Consider the following 21433-nt stretch of genomic DNA (forward strand, 5'->3'; position numbering starts at 1 on the left):
TCAGTGATATAAAGTCAGAATTGCGTGATATAAAGTCAGAATTGCGAGTTATGAAGTCAGAATTGTGAGATATAAAGTCAGAATTGTGAGATATAAAGTCAGAATTGCGAGTTATGAAGTCAGAATTCAGTGATATAAAGTCAGAATTGCGAGTTATGAAGTCAGAATTCAGTGATATAAAGTCAGAATTGCGTGATATAAAGTCAGAATTGCGAGTTATAAAGTCAGAATTGCGAGATATGAAGTCAGAATTGCGAGATATGAAGTCAGATTTGCGAGATATAAAGTCAGAATTGCGAGATATAAAGTCAGATTTGCGAGATATAAAGTCAGAATTGTGAGATATAAAGTCAGAATTGCGTGATATAAAGTCAGAATTGCGAGTTATAAAGTCAGATTTGCGAGATATAAAGTCAGAATTGCGAGTTATAAAGTCAGAATTGCGAGTTATAAAGTCAGATTTGCGAGATATAAAGTCAGAATTGCGAGATATAAAGTCAGAATTGCGAGATATAAAGTCAGATTTGCGAGATATAAAGTCAGAATTGCGAGATATAAAGTCAGATTTGCGAGATATAAAGTCAGAATTGTGAGATATAAAGTCAGAATTGCGTGATATAAAGTCAGAATTGCGAGTTATAAAGTCAGATTTGCGAGATATAAAGTCAGAATTGCGAGTTATAAAGTCAGAATTGCGAGTTATAAAGTCAGATTTGCGAGATATAAAGTCAGAATTGCGAGTTATGAAGTCAGAATTGTGAGATATAAAGTCAGAATTGCGAGTTATGAAGTCAGAATTCAGTGATATAAAGTCAGAATTGCGTGATATAAAGTCAGAATTGCGAGTTATGAAGTCAGAATTCAGTGATATAAAGTCAGAATTGCGTGATATAAAGTCAGAATTGTGAGATATAAAGTCAGAATTGCGTGATATAAAGTCAGAATTGCGAGTTATAAAGTCAGATTTGCGAGATATAAAGTCAGAATTGCGAGTTATAAAGTCAGAATTGCGAGATATAAAGTCAGATTTGCGAGATATAAAGTCAGAATTGCGAGATATAAAGTCAGAATTGTGAGATATAAGTTATATTTAATAATATAATATAATTCATTCCATACCAAAAACATAATACATAATTGACTGTTGTACCCAGTTGTTGAATATTGTGTCATTAGTTTAGTAACATTGTTTTGAAAAGCAGTTACTGTGTTTTCATTTGAATTAGTTTATTTTCCTGACTCTCTTTCAAAGACAGAATTGTTTGCATGACCATTCTCAGTTACTTATGATTTTCTCTCCATCTCTTTCTGAACGATGTGCCCACAGACAGTTCACCGCGGCGTTAGCTGACCTGCACGAGGCCACGAAGCTCTGCCCGAACAACCGCGAGATCGGCCGTCTGCTGGCTCGCGTCGAGGACGAGTGTAAGCAGATGCAGCGCAGCCAGAGCAAACACCAGGGGCTGTCCAACCCGCCGGAAGACCAGGAGTACGCCGATCGAGAGGAGGAGGATGTGACGGAGCGCGTCGATGAGGACGAGGATGAGGATGACGACTCTGAGGCCTGGTCTCAAAACATCTACTCGCTAAACAGGACTTCTAACGGCCGCTCGGTTTCACCGCCTCACAAACAAAGCCTCCGACATCAGCACAGGGAGTCTGTGGCTCAAAAGAGCCTCGTTTCGCAGCCGAGCAAACAGGCGCAGATTGTCAAAACCAACCAACACCTCGGATCGATACAGGTGGGTTCTGCACGCCCAACAAACACAAAAAGCCAGTCGCAGTACGCGCCCTCTAGCCCGATCCCGAGCCGGCATATTTCCAGCGTGCTGAAGGCCGGACCGGGCATCGACATCAGCCCGTTACTGCCCGCCAACGATGATGCAGGACGCCACGAAATTGAGGATCTTCATCACGTCCAAGTACACTCATCTCTGGACGGGACGGTCCACTCCGTGACCTCCGGAGCTCAAGGTCAGGAGCTCAGAAAAGATACCAGCATGAGGGTTTCCAGCTCCACCAGCAGCCTGGCGTCCAGCAGCAGTTTATCAGACAGCGGGAAAGCACAAGGCCCGGACGTGCGCACCAAGGACAAACCTAAAATCAGCCAGACGGGCTCTGTGGAATATAAACCTCGACCGTTCATGGGAATCATGGACAAAACGGCTCGATTTCAGCAGCAGCAGCAGCAGCCGGCACCTCGAGGTTGGCAGAGTCACTCCAGCGAAGGTCTCGTAGCTTCTGCAGGTCTGACGGGTGAGATCATGTACGCCAAACCGTCCAGCTCTTATTATGAGCAGCTCAAGGGTCCTGCGATGGGCGGCCTGCACAACGGGAGTCTGCATGCTAAAGAGTTCTGTCATAAAGAGCCCAAACCGGTCCTGACCATGGCACATTCGTTCACAGACAGTATGCAGAAGCAGCCTGGTTTAGCTCGAGAAAACACCTCCATTCATGTAGCGTCAATGAAACCAAAGAGATCCTTTATAGAGTCTAATGTTTAGAGCATTCATATGCAACAGCCCCACCAAAACACACTTCAGATGAATATATATAGTACCGGTCAAAAGTTAATGTTGTTGAAAGAAGTCTCTTCTGCTCATCAAGCCTAAATTTATTTGATCAAAAATACAGTAAAACCAGTAATATTGTGAAATATTATTACAATTTAAAATAATGGTTTTCTATGTGAATATATTTTAAAATATAATTTATTTCTGTGATCAAAGCTGAATTTTCAGCATCATTACTCCAGTCTTCAGTGTCACATGATCCTTCAGAAATCATTCTGATATGATGATTTGCTGCTCTGATTAATGCTGATTTGTCATTATCAATGTTGGAACAGTTGCGTTATCTTTTTGGAACATGTGATACTTATTTCAGGATTTATTGATGAATAAAAAGTTAAAAAGAACAGCATTTATTCAAAATAGAAATATTTTCTAACAATATAAAATCTTTACTATCACTTTTTATCAATTTAACACATTCTTGCTGAATATAAGTATTAATTTCTTTGAAAAAAAAAAAAACTGACCCCAAACTTTTGAACGGTAGTGTATATTGTTACAAAAGATTTCTATTTTGAATAAATGCTGTTCTTTTTTAACTTTTTATTCATTAAATGATCCTGAAAAAAGAATCACAGGTTATAAAAAAATATTAAGCAGCACAACATTGATAATAAATCATCATATTAGAATGATTTCTGAAGGATCATGTGACACTGAAGACTGGAGTAATGATGCTGAAAATTCAGATTTGATCACAGAAATAAATTACATTTTAAAGTGTATTAAAATAGAAAAACATTATTTTAAATTGTAATAATATTTCACAATTTTACTGTTTTTTTTTCAGTATTTTTGATCAAATAAATGCAGCCTTGGTGAGGAGAAGAGACTTCTTTCAAAAAACATTAAAAATAGTACTGTTTTCAAACTTTTTACCAGTACGGTATACACACACACACACACACACATATATATATATATATATATATATATATGCTACCATTCAAAAGTCAGTAAGAAATGAATACATTAACCCTCTGGTGCTCTTCGGTCACTGAAAAATTTTGTTACTTTTTTTTTTCCTGAATTTTTTACGTCATCAGAATGGTACAAAACTTTTGGCACTTGCTGTGTGACACAAAAATCATAGACAAGATTCAAAAAGGTTAAATGGTCCTGCAAAAAATAGTCAGACTTGTGCTCCTCGCGGTCAAAAATGAGCACATTGTTTAGATTTATGGCTTTGATTTTCTTGCAGTTTTAGAGTAAAATGTGTTTTTGAAAAATATTTCATATAAAAATTGATGATAGTATTAGTATTTTTGTGCATTTTTCATAACAATAAGCGTAAAATTCTGTAACTTTAAGTTAATTTTTTATAAAACTTTTTTCACAATAATTTGCCAAGTGTCGTCTTTAAAATGAGATCAAAATTAAGTCTAAATGTGCTCTAAAGCATTCAAGATTTATGACAGTTTAAGTTGGAAATTTCATTTTCAGGTCTATGCTCAAAAAGTGAATAAATGGATTGTAACTACAGCGTAAATATTATTTAGTACCATAAAATCCCCTAAAAGTACACAATATTAAAAAAACATTATCAAACTAAAATATAGTACATTCATTTCATTGAAATAAAATAAAAATCGGTCATTTTTCACTGACACGCGAAGAGCACCAGAGGGTTAAATCGATCAAAAGTGACAGTAAAGACTTAAAAAGTCCAACTTTTGAATGGTAGTGTTTATATAAGCATAGATTTGCAGAAAATATACAGTCCAAAAGTTTGAACCCACATACTTATTCTTCATTATTCATATTTTCAATATTGTAGAAGAATGTGTTTCAACTCATTCATTTAATTTTTTTATTTAAATAAAATTTTATAAAGTAGGCACAATTTATATTTGTCTACAAAACTAATTTCAAGCCTTTAGATCAAAAGGGTGGAAAGATCATGAGAAAACAATTATATAGTTCTTAAAAGAGCATTCACAAACACAATATCCGCTCAGAAATATATTGTAAAGTTCAGACTTCTGTTAATTGGTGAAGCAAGTGCAGTTATCGTTCTGTTTCTACTCTTTAAGCCCTGTGAACATGGACAACCTGAGCATCCAGGACGGCTATTTTTATGCCCTTCAAAAGGGACCATAATGAACCGTATCCGCCTGAACCGGGGCTCGATCGCTGCGTCACATGACCGCACTGAATCAGTGGAGGGACGTGGAGATCACGGCACTGAAGGACTGTGCACAGAGATCAGACCCTCGACTATGTAAATATTACGACGTGTATTTTCCACCTTTATGTGAAGACCATTATTTGACCATTTATCTACAAAAAAGTTGAGTTTTTCATGCATTTTTGGTTGCCATGATGTTTGCGGTTATTAAACTTGTACCTGGTCTGTTTGTATGTTTGTACATTACACTACAATGTTGAAAAGTTCTTTCCTGCTTGTTGTTCCTGTCTAGGTTAATTTATTTGCGGCGCCTCTGGCTTGGTAACTGTCAAAGCAATATATTTTATATAGTTATTTTTGCACAGCTACTTTTAAGAGAAATATGAAACGGAAATATGTTTTATGAATATGAAACTATAGAGGCCATCTGAGTGTGAGCGCATGCTAAAGTTTATGTGAAGGAATTGGAGAAAAATATAATTCAAAGTGATACATTTGAGATGGGCAGATGTTATTTTAATGTATATATATATTATTTTTTTCTGCAATTGGTGCCTCATGAGTTGTGTTGATCTGTTACTGCAGTCTGTATTAAAAATGAATTCATTTCTGCCATGATCCATCTATACGGGAAATAAAAATCCCACTGGAAAAAGTATTTCTTCTTTATTATTGTGTGAAGTGTTGTGCTGTACAAGATAGTTTAGATTAAACGAAAAGAAAAACATATGCAAATGAAAACAAATAAATACATTATTGTCCAAATCATGCAGGCAGCGGTTTGGACACATGCTTATTAAAATCGCCCACATTTAATATTACATATTACACACAAAACTAAAACGTTAATATATTTTTTGTGCAGCTACTTTCAAGTAAATATGAAACAGAAATGTTTTATGAATATGAAACTATTGAGGTAATCTTAGTGTGGCTCGCATGCTGAAGTCAATATGAAAGAATTGAAGAAAAATATATACAATTAAAAATATAAACGTTTATATAGGTACATGTGTTGTACATTATTATTTCTGCAATTGGTTCCTCATGAGTTGCGATCTGTAATTGCATTCTGTATTCATTTCTGCCATTATATATCTATAGGAAATAAAAATATGTATTTATTATTACTGTGAAATGTTATACTCCAGTGCACAGAATTTGGACAGGAAGGATAAGACTTAAAAACATAATTAAAGAAATACGCAAATAAAAAATGTTGCGTTACACATGAACAAAACGCAAAGATTTTAACACACAGACTGTCTCTGAAATTTCATACTCTCAAGTAGGTACTAATTACTTCACGACCGCTAAAAAACTCGTGAGCGTCAGTTGCGTTGCTTCACTGCCATTCACAAATCCTCTCATTTGGGCTGCGTTCCACTCCAGTTTTAGACACGCACTTGCGAACTTCCCTAAGCACTTCCCCTCGGGGAATCCCTGCCGCCATTTTGAAGTGCATTCATGGACAGACCCTCGTCCCCTCGATTTTGACTGGAGATGTGTTCCAAATGGGATATATCGCCCTCCGAAAGGGCACTTCGGAGTGAAATTAATCATGGCCGCCATTTTGAAGGGTTGTTCCAAACCGAAGTGCTCAAAACTGGCCACTTCAAAGGGCCCTTCGGAATGAAGGATTTCGAAGGGTACAACAGATGGACACTTCCATGATCCTTTGCACAGGGAAGTTGTTTGTCGTCACAGAATGGGTACAGGAGGCTCGGAGTTCGATTTTACCTATAAATGTATGTATAGTGTTTTTCTATACTACTGTAATATTTATACGAGTTAGATTTGGTACAATATTATGGTCAAAATGACAAAAATACTTTAGCTCCCTTTATCAGTCCATTCAAATGTTTCAAATACATAGACAATATACAATATGGTGCGATAAACCAAAAATAAATAAACTAACGTTAAACAAAAGGCGCAGCTTTTACGATCTACTCCTTGATTGTCTCATTAAGATGACGCAGAAGTACATTCCAAAAAAGGAGGGTTTTTTTTTACCCCTACACCCTTCATCCCTTCGAAGCTCACACTCCGGAGGGTAAAGCCTTTGAAGGGATTAGGGCATAGGGATGAGCCCTTCTGAATGGAACGCAGGGTATGTTGATGTAGACTTCAAGCAGCTCTATATCCCACAATTCAACTTGATTGTGACGTCACAGTAGATCGCACTTAACTAGAATGTAATATATTTTGATTATTATGAGAATTAATCGCATAATAGTGTATAATATATTATGTTGAGATTTAATCGCATAATAACTGTAGCTACCTTATATTCACAGTCAAAGTTTATACTATTGATATTTTGTTTCATTTGTGTAATTGTATTTTTCTTCAACAGCTCTATAGGATTTTATATATTTTCTCCAACAACATATAGAATGTTGCTTAAAACAAACTCATAAGTACAGAAGGGGTTTAAATAATAAATCATCTCCATAGTGAATTCCAAGTGAACAAGGGCTTAATGCGTTTCATTTAAACCTTATGCACGAGTTCCGCCAGTAGTGGGCACTCGTGCAACGTAAGCAATGCATATCCGAGTGCGCACGATTTACTAATTCGTTCCCTTGATTTAATGCTATTTCATGCATCCTGACTTATTTACACTGTTCAAGAGTTGCATTCGCATGCTAAACATGGCTAAAGTTTCAAAACACGAGTTGGAGTATTTCTGTGCCAAACGATCTCGATGCAAAAGCTGCGCGTGCTTGTGACTCTTTAGCTCCGCCCACGACACTGACGGCAGACACGCCTCCAAGAGCTCGGCTTTTTTTCGGAAAGACTCGGTACAGCATATCTATCTTTTATAAATATGATAAAACCAAAGACTTTCGGAGATATGAAGGATGCAATATTACTCTATATGTACTCAAGATTAACATGAGATTGGCAGAAACTGTGTGTGATAAAGCGAAAAGCGAAATACAAACTTGTAGGCAAAATTTATATTTCTCTGCAAAGCTAATTTGACACATTTAAGCAGCAATCATAAGGCTTTTAATGGCATGAGAAACAAATTCAGGAGTTGGTCGTGTATCATATTATTCAGAGGGTTTGCTTTATGTTAGTATGAAGAAGAAAATGAAAAACTGCAAATATGTGTGGAATTATTTGGTAAAAGCTTTTCCCAGAATGCTCTGCAATGTTCTGTTCATGTGCAATTTTGAGTCAAAATGCATTGTATTTGTGCAGTTAAATGTTCTGACCTCCATCTAATGGCTCTATTCAAATCAAGGTACATTAGCTTGACTTCAGCACTGTCTGTTCAACCTGAACACCTCAAATGACCCTCGACTGAGTCACGCCATTGTTGCCCGTCATACAGAAAGCACAGCGGTGACGAGAGCTGTATAAACTAGTCAAATACAGTAATGCCTCTTTTCTTGTGAGTTCAGCACTGTGGAAATATGAACATGAACTAAGCAAAATTAAGCCGCACAGCTGCTCGAAGTTGTAGGAGAACGTCTGTTCATAGATTATTATAGGTAGTGACGGAAGAAACTAAGCTTTTCAAAACTTTGAACCAATTGCTTCACAAAATGATTTGAAACGCCACACGCGGGTGACGCCATATATATATATATGTATTTATTATGTCTATGGTCAAAACAGTGTAAATAGGCGAACGTCACATGAACAAACAGATAAACTGGTCTTATCGAAAAATTGAATCAGAATTAAGACGAAACCTTTTCTATCTATTAAAGAAAATCGGTCACATTTACACAAAGCAAACTGAGGTCACTGGCTGGACTTCCAGCGCTGTATGGCCATCTTCAAGCTTCTGTTGGCGGTCAGTATAGTGGTTTGTAACGGCAGGTTGGTCATTGGGCTTGAGCGATTGGGAGTGTTGATCCAGCTCTCGATCGCCTCCCTTTCATAGGAATATCCATCTGTTAAAGACACGGACCGGTTAAACAGAAGATCATGCACTGCTGTCATTACATTACAGTGATTTACAATTGCTCAAACTGACTTTGAACGGGAATGACACACACATTGAATTAACTCCTGAAAAATTCAAGTAGTAACAACTGCATTGATATGAAGTCTGTGATTAGGACAAACTAACTTCAATCCACGTCCTACACCGACCTGCAGCGATGACGGGGTCCTTCATGAGCTCTCTGGTGATCGGACAGAGGAACTCATCTGGACTGTCAGAGTCCAGCAGTGAAGATCTCAGATCCTTGATCTTCCTTATGACTCGACCCCGGAGACCCACCGACTCTGCAGGACAGGGAAATGTTTTTGTTTTTGGCATTGCTTCCAAATATATTTAGTTACCAAACAAAACAAATGACACAGACATACACCCATACATCATTTGTGGACGGATATTTTGTTTTCCTACTGCTGCTGTAGCTGTATAGAACTAGTGCAACTAACATTAACTCTTTCCCCACCAGTGTTTTTTTTTCGCAATTGTGAGGGAAAAAAGTCTGAATTGTGAGATAAAAAGTCGAAGTTCTTGTAAAAAGTTTTTGAAAAAAAGTTGCCAGTCACCGCCAGTATTTTTGATAATTTTCACACAACTTTCATGGCCTGCAGAATATTTTGAATATTTTGAAAGCTGAAAAACGTGTGTTTTTTTCAAAGACTACAACATGCATAAGAAATGCTTTTATCACTTGTTTCTGCTTCTTTTTCGCTTGTGTTTTGATCTTTCAGAAGATAATAGTATGGAAGCTTGTTTCCGCCACTAAATAAAAAAGAAAAAAGGTAATTGCAACTTTTTATCTTACAATTCTGACTTTATCTCACAATTGCAAGAAAAAAAGATATAAACTTGTAAATCTGCGGAAAATAAAGTCAGAACTGTGAGATCAGTCAGTCTTTTTTTCTCAGAATTGAATTTCGGCAACAGAATTGCCAAAAAAAAGTCAGAATTGTGACAAATTTGCAATTGTGAAGAAAAAAAGTCAGAATTGTGAGATTAAAAAGTCAGAACTGCGAGAAAAAAGTCAGAATTGCAAGATATAAATTTGCAATTGGGAGGAAAAAAAGTCAGAATTGTGAGATAAAAAGTCGCAATTATCTTTTAATTCTTTCCCCGCAAGCCTTTTTTTTTAAAAAGTTGCCAGTCACCACCAGTATTTTTGATAATTTTCACACAACTTTCATGGCCCGCAGAATATTTTGAATGTGGGTGAGTTTCATAAAAAAAGCAACATTTTGAAGAAAAAGCTGAAAAAACGTGTGTGTTTTTTTCAAAGACTACAACATGCATAAAAAGTGCTTTTATCACGTTTCTGCTTCTTTTTCGCATGTGTTTTAATCCAGAGATTCTGTACTCTATCAGAAGATGTGTAATAGTATGGAAGCTTGTTTCCGCTACTGAATAAAAAAATAAAAAAGGTAATTGCGCCTTTTTCTTTTACAATTCTGACTTTTTTTCTCAGAATTACAAGTTTATATCTTTTTTTCTCGCAATTGTGAGATAAAGTCAGAATTGTGAAGAAAAAAAAGTCAGAATTGTAGGAAAAAAGTCAGAATTGCGAGGTATAAATTCGCAATTGACCGCTCGCGAAGACCCGCCCACTTTAGTTACTGTAGCTATGTCCGACAAACCATGGCACACGTGTTCTCACGCAGTGAAAAATACAACGCAGAGCAAAGAGGAAGCTGACAACGCATCGACAGACAAGACAGAGCAGGTTACTTCTGATATGAAACAAAGTTTCAAATTTCAAATTTTGTATTTTTTAAAGAAATTTAAACAATAAATACTGTTTTGTGGCTCTTTAATGTGTCGTGACATATCGCTGTAGCGCCTCAGATGAAGCGGCTTGTGAACCAATCATCTTTTCTAGTTAATTTATATCATCAAATAAACATGAATGAACCACATTTCAACCACGGAAAGACGTCAGTACACATCATTTTTCAAGTTCAAGTCCACCGAGGTTAATCTTCTAACTCCTGACTGCTTTATCAGACAAAATGGCGAATCCGACGTTATGACTGGTTAGATCGCCTGTCAATCAAACTCCCGGCGAAGGGTCAATTGGGAGGAAAAAAAGTCCGAATTGTGAGATAAAAAGTCGCAATTATCTTTTAACTCTTTCCCCGCCAGCATTTTGGAAAAAAAAAAGTTGCCAGTCACCGGCAACATTTTTGATCATCTTCACAAAACTTTCATGGCCCCCAGAATATATTGTTTTATGAATATCTGAACATGCAATATATCAAAAGAAAGAACAGAGCTTCTGCTTTTTAAACAAAAATTTAATTCTAGCCTCATGCATTCTTTTTTTTTTTTTTTTTATCAACACTTGAATAAGGGTAAGTTTCATAAAAAAGCAACATTTTGAGTAAAAAGCTGAAGAAAAACTATATCTGGATCATATTCAGAACAATGATCAAAACCCAGATGGATTGAATTGAGTCCATCTACACCTCTAATGCTTACACAGTCCTGTAGCTCATCCTGGGTCGACATTTCATTTGATAACATTAGGAAGTTTTGATTTATATGTGGTTTAATATTGATGATCGCATTATTTTACATACGCCTTCTCTATTCAACTTACGGAACGAACGTGGCGCCAGTTTCGTTTTTTCCGTAAGTAGAAATAGGGAAGGGTAGGACATAAAAGCGTAAGCTTTTTGAAGAATACGGAAAGTGGAAGCATAGTGCAAGGCGATCATTTGTGTTTATAAAGCACATACATTTGTATTTTTTTTTAGAAAATGACCAATTGTTTCGCTAGATAAGACCCTTATTCCTCGTCTGGTATCATTTAAAGCTTTTTGAAGCTGCACAGAAACTGTAATTTTGACCTTCAACTGTTTGGAGAGACCATTGAAGTCCACAATAAGAAGAATAATCCTGGAATGTTTCTCACACAAACCGATCATTTCGTGTCTTAGGACATCAATGTGTCGCCACGAGCCGTAGGGTTTAATTTGGATTTGTCTGTGCATGTTTTTTGACTCTTACAGATGGAGCTCCCATTGACATGCAACGGTTGGTGTTAAAAATCATCATTTGTGTTCTACTGAAGAAACAAAGTCACCTACATCTTGGATGCACTGGGGGTAAGCAGATAAACATCAAATTTTCATTTTTGGGTGAACTATCCCTTTAAGCGCTGCTTGATTATACAGTATTTCCTGGTTCTGTTGCCAGTGATGACTCGCGTGAGCCACCCGCTGGTGCATGCGCAAATAACACCCGTCTACAATCTCCTCAGACGCAGATTGAATCACTGCTGCTAGTTGAAACGATGCTGCCCGCGGGGAAAAAACGCTTTCAATTCATGGAAACTTCGCTGCTGTTTTGTTTTCAAAGAAGAAAATGCAAACAACATGGTTGTACAGTGCAAACTCTGCCTTCCAGCTACGAAAACACTTTCTTTATCAAAGGACTAAAAAATAATCTGTAATACCATGCTGTAGCCACTAGATGTCTGAATAGCCCTTTACATATATATATTCAGGGCTGTGTATTCCCAAGTTGTGGAAATGAGACGTGATTGCTTAGTTTTAATAGGTTTTAAAAGTAACCAAAATGCTAAACATTAAAATTAAAGCAGAAAAACATAAACAGAAATGTTTGATCCGAGCTTATTCAGTTTGTTTATGATCTGATGTCACTTTTATATTTTTAAGCTCTAAACAACAACAACGATAATAATATTGCAATAGATAATTTATCAGATTTGTAAAATATTTTTATTGTTGAGACCCATTCAAAAGTATGGAACGTGTAACATTTAAAATTTACATTTTTTTAATTTAAAATGCAATTTATTTATAGTAAAGTTGATCCCCCCCCCCAAATTTCTCTTTCTTTCTTTCTATATATATATATATATATATATATATATATATATATATACATATATATATGTGTGTGTGTGTGTGTGATCCAAAAGTAATCAGATTACATTACTTTCATATTGTGGTACTTGGATTACGTTACTGAATACTTATTTTATGAAGTAATTTGTAACTGTAATGGATTACATATTTAAAGTAACCCTCCCAAGCCTGTTTGACATGCGTTTGACCAATCAACGCACACTCACGTCACTGATAGTTCCTATAGTGCTGGTTTAGACCCTACTCTGAAGCAGTTCCCTCAAAAGGAGTTCCTAGAACTAAAATCGTTCATAGTTCCTGCGGTGCGAACACAGCAAAATCCGGGTACTTCAGCCAATAGTTCTAGGAACTATGAAAAGGTTCCTCCTGTGTGAAAGCCCTGAATGTAATTTGTGACGATGAAGTTGCAGATTACAGTACGAGCTGAAGAAAGATGTGAGAATCTGCACTAACCCTCCCTCCCTCCGCAGAGCTGCATGTGTAATCAATATGCAGTCAGACTCTGGAGTGTAACCTGGAACAGCTCAAAGATTACAGCAGCAGCAGGTTATGATGACTGCAGCGCCTCTGTAAATGCAATTCATTAGCACAGAGCTCACGCTCCTCCTGAGGACCCCATCGGACAACCACGAGACAAACAAAAAACCTGCAGTCTGCATCACCCACAGGTGTCAGCTCAACTAACCAACATAATCAACTCCCTACAGTCAGTCAGGACAATCCAAAGGCAGTTTCAAGCAGTTTGAGGCATTCAGGTTATAGAAGTTTTACTGAGTAAAAATAGAATTACTTTAATCATTACTGATTAATTGAGTCATCATTTATTAGTTATATGCATAATAAAATGCATATTACATTTATAATAATATTAATTACATTTGAATTGTCATTTAAGATTTTATTATGTTGTGTTACTTGAACTTGCTGGCTTTCTTAGTGAAAAACAGTGTTAAAAATGGAGAAAAACAATAAGATTCAAATGAATAATTACAAAAAATTACACTCTAAAAATGCTGGGTTGTTTCAACCCATGTTTGGGTAAAATATGGACAAACCCAACTGTTGTGTTTAAAAAATAATTAAAAAAATTAAACCATTACATATTTGACCCAAACATGGGTTGAAACAAGCATTTTTTAGAGTGCATTAGAATTAATAAATAATAATAATAAATTAATCAAATTAATAAAAAAATTAAAAACTGTTTATTTAAGTTTGTTATAATATTTTCTTCTATTATTTCGATGTTTTTATTATTATTTTATGCATGTATGTATTGCAAGCTTTAGCAATATTGTATTATTTACATTCACAACAATAAAGCAATTTTTAATTTGAGTAGGAAAAAATGTAATGTAATAGAAACAAAATATTTATGTATATCTTGCAAATGAAACTATATATATATATATATATATATATATATTTTTTTTTTTTTTTTTTTTTACCTTTTAAATTTTAGGATGGGGGTCCCTCAGATGAGTTGAGAATGAGAAGATTAGATTTTTTTTTTTTTACTGTCCACAATTAGAAAGTTGTAAAATTAATTGTAAAATACTTGAAATGCTTGTGAAGGATATTCAATTTGATTTCTTGCTTTCTAGAACCTGTAATAAAGCATTAAAGAAAACGTCTGAAATGTTTTGTGTGTGTTTCCTCACCAATGTTAAATGCAGTGGTCAGTGTCTCCATGTTTAAGGTCATTAGTTCGGCCCCGTCAATGTTGTGGGCCCTAAATATGTCCACCAAAGCTTCAAATCCTTCGTCACGGAGCCACTCGCACACATCCTCCTCTGACCAATCGCTGACCAGCGTTCTGGAGTAACCCAGCGGCTTGCTTCCTGTCCACACAACAAACAGGAAGTGCTTTATCATCATCATTCTCAATGCTGAACATCTCTCATTATGTTGCAAACAATGTGTCCCTTCCTTCCCAAACCCAAACAAAGCTTCTCCTCTCGACCTGATGAATTATTCATATGTACGAGCCTGTAAAGATTAAAAACACGTGGCTTGCTTATTTTGTTTGTTTACATACTACATTCATTCGTTTTTAAATCTACAACATTTTAATTACATTTGTGAATGCAGTGAACAAAACTTGGACTGCACAAATAATCAAATTACAACCAAAATTGTGATATGATTATTACACAGCAAAAGATGTTTCCATTATTTGCAAATCCTCAGTTCACTTCAAATGCTCTTACCATCAGCTCATTTATGGGTTCTCGACTTATTATGAATCAGACGTGTTCAAAAGAGACGTTCTCGGTTGATTGATTGACTCGAGCTGTTTAGTCTGATTCGTAATGAATGAATCTTTCAGAACAGTTTTGTGAACTACTGTAGTTTAACCGATTCATTGAAAAGATCCGACTCAGAAGAATGATTCACTCATGAATCTGGTATTGATCTCACTGCCTCGGGTCGCAGACTGATGAGTATGTGAATATCCCCATTTTTGCTCTTTCAACAAACTCATTTTTGTTTCTGCCACAGAATAAAACAATTTAAAAGATAACTGTGACTTTTTTCTTGCAAATTGCAGTTCTGACTTTTTTCTCACAATTGCGAAATATAAAGTCAGAATTGCGAAAAAATAAAGACTTTCTCGCTTTTCTGACTTTTCCTCTAAATTGCAAGTTTATATCTCACAATTCTGACTTTTTTTCTTGCAATTGACTTTTCTCGCAATTGTGAGTTTATATCTCGCAATTCTTTTTCTCTTGCAATTTTTTTTCTCTCGCAATTCTGACCTTTTTTCCTAGTAATTCTGAGTTTTTTTCTCACAACTGTGAGATATAAAGTCAGAATTGCGAAAAAATAAAGACTTTCTCGCTTTTCTGACTTTTTCTCACAATTGCGAGTTTATATCTCACAATTCTGACTTTTTTTCTTGCAATTGACTTTTCTCGCAATTGCAAGTTTATATCTCGCAATTCTGTCTTTCTCTCGCAATTCTCTTTTTCTCTCGCAATTCTTTTTTCTCGCAATTGCAAGTTTATATCTCGCAATTCTGTCTTTCTCTCGCAATTCTCTTTTTCTCTCGCAATTCTTTTTTCTCGCAATTCTGACTTTTTTCTCACAATTGCGAGATATAAAGTGAGAATTAGGTTAAAAAATCTTGCAATTTTGACTTTTTCTCACAATTGCGAGTTTATATCTCACAATTTTGACATTTTTCTCTTGCAATTCTGACTTTTTCTCGCAATTGCGAGTATATCTCACAATTCTGACTTTTTTCTCTTGCAATTCTGACTTTTCTCACAATTGCGAATTTATATCTCGCAATTCTCTTTTTCTCTCGCAATTCTGACTTTTTTTCTCACAATTGCGAGATATAAAGTCAGAATTAGGTTAAAAAAATCTCGCAATTCTGACTTTTTCTCACAATTGCAAGTTTATATCTCGCAATTCTGTCTTTCTCTCGCAATTTTCTTTTTTTCTTGCAATTCTGACTTTTTCTCGCAATTCTGACTTTTTTCCTCACAACTGCGAGAAAGACTTTTTCTCTCGCATTTCTGACTTTTCCTCTCAATTGCAAGTTTATATCTCACAATTCTGTCTTTTCTCTCGCAATTCTGACTTTTTTTTCTCTCACAATTGAGTTTATATCTCACAATTCTGTCTTTTTTCTTGCAATTCTGACTTTTTTTCTCACAATTGAGTTTATATCTCACAATTCTGTCTTTTCTCCCGCATTTCTGACTTTTCCTCTAAATTGCAAGTTTGTATCTCACAATTCAGACTTTTTTTTTGCAATTCTGGCTTTTTTTCCCTCGCAATTGACTTTTTTCTCGCAATTCTGACTGTTTTTCTCACAATTGCGAGATATAAAGTCAGAATTGCGAGATGTAAACTCGCAATTGCGAGAAATATACTTCTCACAATTCTGACTTTTTTCTAGAATGATGAGTATGTGAATATCACCATTTTTGTTCTCTCAACAAACACATTTAATCAAATATATCAACTTTACCGTTAATATGCTGATTTAATAAAAATGAATATAGACCTAGGGCTAATGCGTTTCTTTGTTTGGTTTTATTTGTGAATGCTAATGGTGAGAACATGAAGCTCTTACAGTACCTTGGACTGACGTTTTCAATGGTTCAGCTAGAAAATAAAGAGAAAATGGGTCACTAAATATGAAAAGACATTCAGCACAAATTAATGCCATTTTATTTCTGTTTAATATGTGACGTCTGTATACACATTCTGTAACCCTACTGAGAGAGAAACTGCACTAGGGTTGGGTGATAATATCAAATATTCATGATCATTTTTCTGGCTATTTAAAATTACCACAATAGCGTTCATGCACTTTTATTTGGCCGTTACGTTTCTTAAAGGCCGTCTCATTACACTAGTTTCACGATTCGTTCGTGATTCTTAAGTATTGAGTGTTCAGACAGAGATGTTTTATTAGCTTATGACTTAAACTTCAGTTGCAACACAGTATTTAAGTTGGTAAGTTCAATTAATTTTCGTAATTCATTTCAAATGTGCCATAATAATGGATCAATTCACAACTGATTCGTTCGCGTCACCATTCAAAAATGTTAATTTTTTTATACATTAAAATGTTTTAGTAAAATATATAATGGTAAATATTTCTGTATATTTGTAATTGTGCATATAAATGAAAATATTATCAATGTTTATTTAGTGAAAATGTGTGCTTATTATTATTATTATCTTGTTGTTTTTACATGTACCCTTCATCTCTTTTTGAGCGCTGAAAAAGACATAGTCCAAATAAAATACTTAAAACTGGACTTTTGAGGTTAGTAGTTGTGGTCATGTGAACTGTTACTTGCAAAATAAGAGTGTGAACATTCTTCAAAATTTCTCTGTGTTTTTAAAAAATCAATAATGATATTGTTTGTAATGACATGATTAATGAGTAAATAATGGCAGAATGTTTGGGGGGTGAACTATTGTTTTAAGTCATAAACGATCATTATACAACAGATCCGCAGCTGTTCTGTCTGAGCTTGTAAAATTTGATTCTTCATAGTGTCTGTAATCCATGTTTGGACGGCTGCCGCTCTGAGCTGGTGCCCGTCTAAAGGCCGGACTGTGTGCCATCTGTCAGGCTGGCAGTGATTTAGACCTGCAGGACGCGCCATCCCAACGTGCCCGAGGGTCACAGAAACACTAACGCTACATGCTCACGCATACACAAATGGTTATATTATATTCATTGCAAACTGTTGCAAAACCACATAAGGACTCGTCATTACAAAATAATGAAATTGTCGAATTAAGGTCAACAACTTAATCACAAAGATGAACCCAAATTATACAAATGGTTCTGGATTAATACAAGTTAAATTGGGGGACTGTGAGAATCAACAGTGTAAAAATACAAAATCTGTTGATGACCCTAAACTGCTAACTCTGTTGAAGCTTGTTTCCGCCACAGAATAAAACAATTTAAAAGATAACTGTGACTTTATCTCCCAATTCTGACTTTTTTCACAGTTCTGATTTTTTCTCCTGACTTTTTCTCACAATTGCGAGTTTATATCTCACAATTCCGACTTTTTTTCTCGTAATTCTGACTTTTTTCTCCTAATTCTGACTTTTTCTTGCAGTTTAAAGTTTATATCTTGCAATTCTGACTTTTTTTCTCCCAATTCAAGTCAAATGACCTTTATTTATATACAGTATCTCACAGAAGTGAGTACACCCCTCACATTTTTGTAAATATTTTATTATATCTTTTCATGTGACAACACTGAAGAAATGACACTTTGCTACAATGTAAAGTAGTGAGTGTACAGCTTGTATTACAGTGTAAATTTGTTGTCCTCTCAAAATAATTCAACACACAGACATTAATGTCTAAACTGCTGGCCACAAAAGTGAGTACACCCCTAAGTGAAAATGTCCAAATGTCCCAGTCTCCGAAGGGAGGGGATCATGCTCTGCTTCAGAACGTCACAGTACATGTTGGCATTCATGGTTCCCTCAATGAACTGTAGCTCCCCAGTGCCGGCAGCACTCATGCAGCCCCAGACCATCACACTCCCACCACCATGCTTGACTGTAGGCAAGACACACTTGTCTTTGTACTCCTCACCTGGATGCCGCCACACACGCTTGACACCATCTGAACCAAATAAGTTTATCTTGGTCTCATCAGACCACAGGACATGGTTCCAGTAATCCATGTTCCTAGTCTGCTTGTCTTCAGCAAACTGTTTGCGGGCTTTCTTGTGCATCATCTTTAGAAGAGGCTTCCTTCTGGGACGACAGCCATGCAGACCAATTTGATGCAGTGTGCGGCGTATGGTCTGAGCACTGACAGGCTGACCCTCCACCCCTTCAACCTCTGCAGCAATGCTGGCAGCACTCATACGTCTATTTCCCAAACACAACCTCTGGATATGACGCTGAGCATGTGCACTCAACTTCTTTGGTCGACCATGGCGAGGCCTGCTCTGAGTGGAACCTGTCCTGTTAAACCGCTGTATGGTCTTGGCCACCGTGCTGCAGCTCAGTTTCAGGGTCTTGGCAATCTTCTTATAGCCTACGCCATCTTTATGTAGAGCAACAATTCTTTTTTTCAGATCCTCAGAGAGTTCTTTGCCATGAGGTGCCATGTTGAACTTCCAGTGACCAGTATGAGAGAGTGAGAGCGATAACACCAAATTTAACACACCTGCTCCCCATTCACACCTGAGACCTTGTAACACTAACGAGTCACATGACACCGGGGAGAGAAAATGGCTAATTGGGCCCAATTTGGACATTTTCACTTAGGGGTGTACTCACTTTTGTGCCCAGCGGTTTAGACATTAATGGCTGTGTGTTGAGTTATTTTGAGGGAACAGCAAATTTACACTGTTATACAAGCTGTACACTCACTACTTTACATTGCAGCAAAGTGTCATTTCTTCAGTGTTGTCACATGAAAAGATATAATAAAATATTTACAAAAATGTGAGGGGTGTACTCACTTCTGTGAGATACTGTAGCGCTTTTTACAATGCAGATTGTGTCAAAGCAGCTTTACAAATAATTTTGGCTGCACAGCAGCTCTTAAAGAAAATGGTGTCATTGTCAAGCTTAAGTAAGTTCAGTACTGATTCATTCCATTGTAAAAATCAATAGTTATTAATTTAGTTAATTTGTCTATATCAGCACGGGAGAAAACAGTTCTCCTCTGGCCAACAGCAAACAGTGTGTGATTATGATTCAGGCAGCGTTACAGGTCATAAGTCCGATTGGGATCGCAACAGTCAAAATATTTAATCCAGTTCCATCTAGATGAAGATTGTATTCATCACGGTTTGTTGGGAATCTGTGCCACTGGCCCAATTCTGACTTTTTCCTCGCAATTGACCCTTCACGGGAGTTTGATTGACAGGCGATCTAACCAATCATAACGTTGAATCCGCCATTTTGTCCGACAAAGCAGTCAGGGGAGTTAGCAGATTAACGTTGGTGGGCTTAAACTTGAAAAATAATGTATACTGACTTCTTTCTGTGGTTGAAATGTGGTTCATTCATGTTTATTTGATGATATAAATTAACTAGAAGAGTTGATCGGTTTATGAGCCGCTTAATCTGAGGTGCTACAGCGATCTGTCACGACACATTAAAGAGCCACAAAACGGTATTTATTGTTTACATTTCTTTAAAAATTACAAAATTTAAAATCTAAAATTTGTTTCATATCATAAGTAACCTGCTCTGTCTTGTCTGTCGATACGTTGTCAGTGTCCTCTTTGCTCCGTGATGTATTTTTCACTGCGTAAGAACACGTGTGGCGTGAGAGGGGCATGGCTTGTCGGACATAGCAACAGTAACTAAAGAGGCGGGTCTTTGCGAACAGTTAATTGCGAGTTTATATGACTTTGTTTCTCAGAATTGTGAGATATGAACTTTTCTGCCCAAATCTGAGGAAAAAAGACTGACTTTTTTCTCAGAATTGCAAGTTTATATCTCACAATTCTGACTTTATAACTTGCAATTGCAAGTTTATATCACAGAATTCTGAGAAAAAAGTCAGAATTGCGAGAGAAAAAGTCAGAATTGTGAGATAAAAAGGCGCAATTATCTTTTTTATTTTTTATTCAGTGGTGGAAACAAGCTTCTAAAATCTCTAACCCTAAAGCTTGATTGTGTTGAACATTTGTTTGAACACTACACAAGGTTCAGAAGGGTAAACACAACAGTGTCAGTATACATGTGGTTTATAGTTCAACAAAAGCAGATGGACTGTGTGTGCTTACATGCTTGAGCATTTCCATCTCCAATCCTCCAGATATTCACCGTCTTATCCATAGAGCCAGATGCAAACATCAACACGCAGGGAGAGAACGCACATGCAGTCACATATCTACAGCAGAGAGACAGACAGAGGTATATAACAGAAATGGTTCACTTAGTCCAGGTACACACTGTGCAGAATACAGGAGTCACTCCAGAAGCCACAGAATAAGAAATAAACAAAAAGGACGTTTATGTAACAATTCTGATCTTTTCTTTCTTGCAATTACGAGGTATAAACTCACAATTCTGAGTTTAGATATGAAGTCAGATATGAACTGAATCAGACTCTGGATTCATACTGAGAGTTTGAGAGCAGCAGATGAGACACTCACCTGTCATGCTGCGTCAGAGTGTGTAGAAGTTCTCCATGATTCTGTTCACACACACACACACACACACACACACACACACACACACACACAAACACAGAGCTCCACCATGAGCATCCTAATCAGACACTCTTACTGATCAATTATTAAACAGATACAGGCAGAGAGAGGGACAGACAGATAAATGGATAGATTTATGAAATGCTGCACATAAACCTGTTAGCACATGCCATTTAAAAAGACGTCACTCGCCCCATACAGATGAC

The 21433-nt window shown here is 36.4% G+C and overlaps 2 protein-coding genes across 5 annotated transcripts in view; one reads left to right on the top strand and one right to left on the bottom strand.

The window, feature by feature from the left end:
• tanc1b (tetratricopeptide repeat, ankyrin repeat and coiled-coil containing 1b) overlaps positions 1–5359 on the top strand; it is a 179428-nt gene extending 174069 nt beyond the window's left edge. For all 4 annotated transcript variants that reach the window (XM_051904757.1, XM_051904758.1, XM_051904759.1 and 1 more), the window contains one exon: positions 1328–5359. In XM_051904757.1, coding sequence (XP_051760717.1) covers positions 1328–2504 — 1177 coding nt within the window. In that variant the 3' untranslated portion in view covers positions 2505–5359. The remainder of the gene's footprint in view (positions 1–1327) is intronic.
• LOC127518297 (WD repeat, SAM and U-box domain-containing protein 1-like) overlaps positions 5353–21433 on the bottom strand; it is a 28604-nt gene continuing 12523 nt past the window's right edge. Inside the window, exons 8-13 of the mRNA XM_051904763.1 lie at positions 21171–21211; positions 20799–20905; positions 16642–16668; positions 14211–14390; positions 8818–8952; positions 5353–8615 (exon numbers count right to left, since the gene is read on the bottom strand). Of these exons, the coding sequence (XP_051760723.1) occupies positions 8464–8615; positions 8818–8952; positions 14211–14390; positions 16642–16668; positions 20799–20905; positions 21171–21211 (642 nt within the window). The 3' untranslated portion in view covers positions 5353–8463. The remainder of the gene's footprint in view (positions 8616–8817; positions 8953–14210; positions 14391–16641; positions 16669–20798; positions 20906–21170; positions 21212–21433) is intronic.

This window comes from Ctenopharyngodon idella, chromosome 9, assembly GCF_019924925.1.
Source record: "Ctenopharyngodon idella isolate HZGC_01 chromosome 9, HZGC01, whole genome shotgun sequence".
NCBI lineage: Eukaryota > Metazoa > Chordata > Actinopteri > Cypriniformes > Xenocyprididae > Ctenopharyngodon > Ctenopharyngodon idella.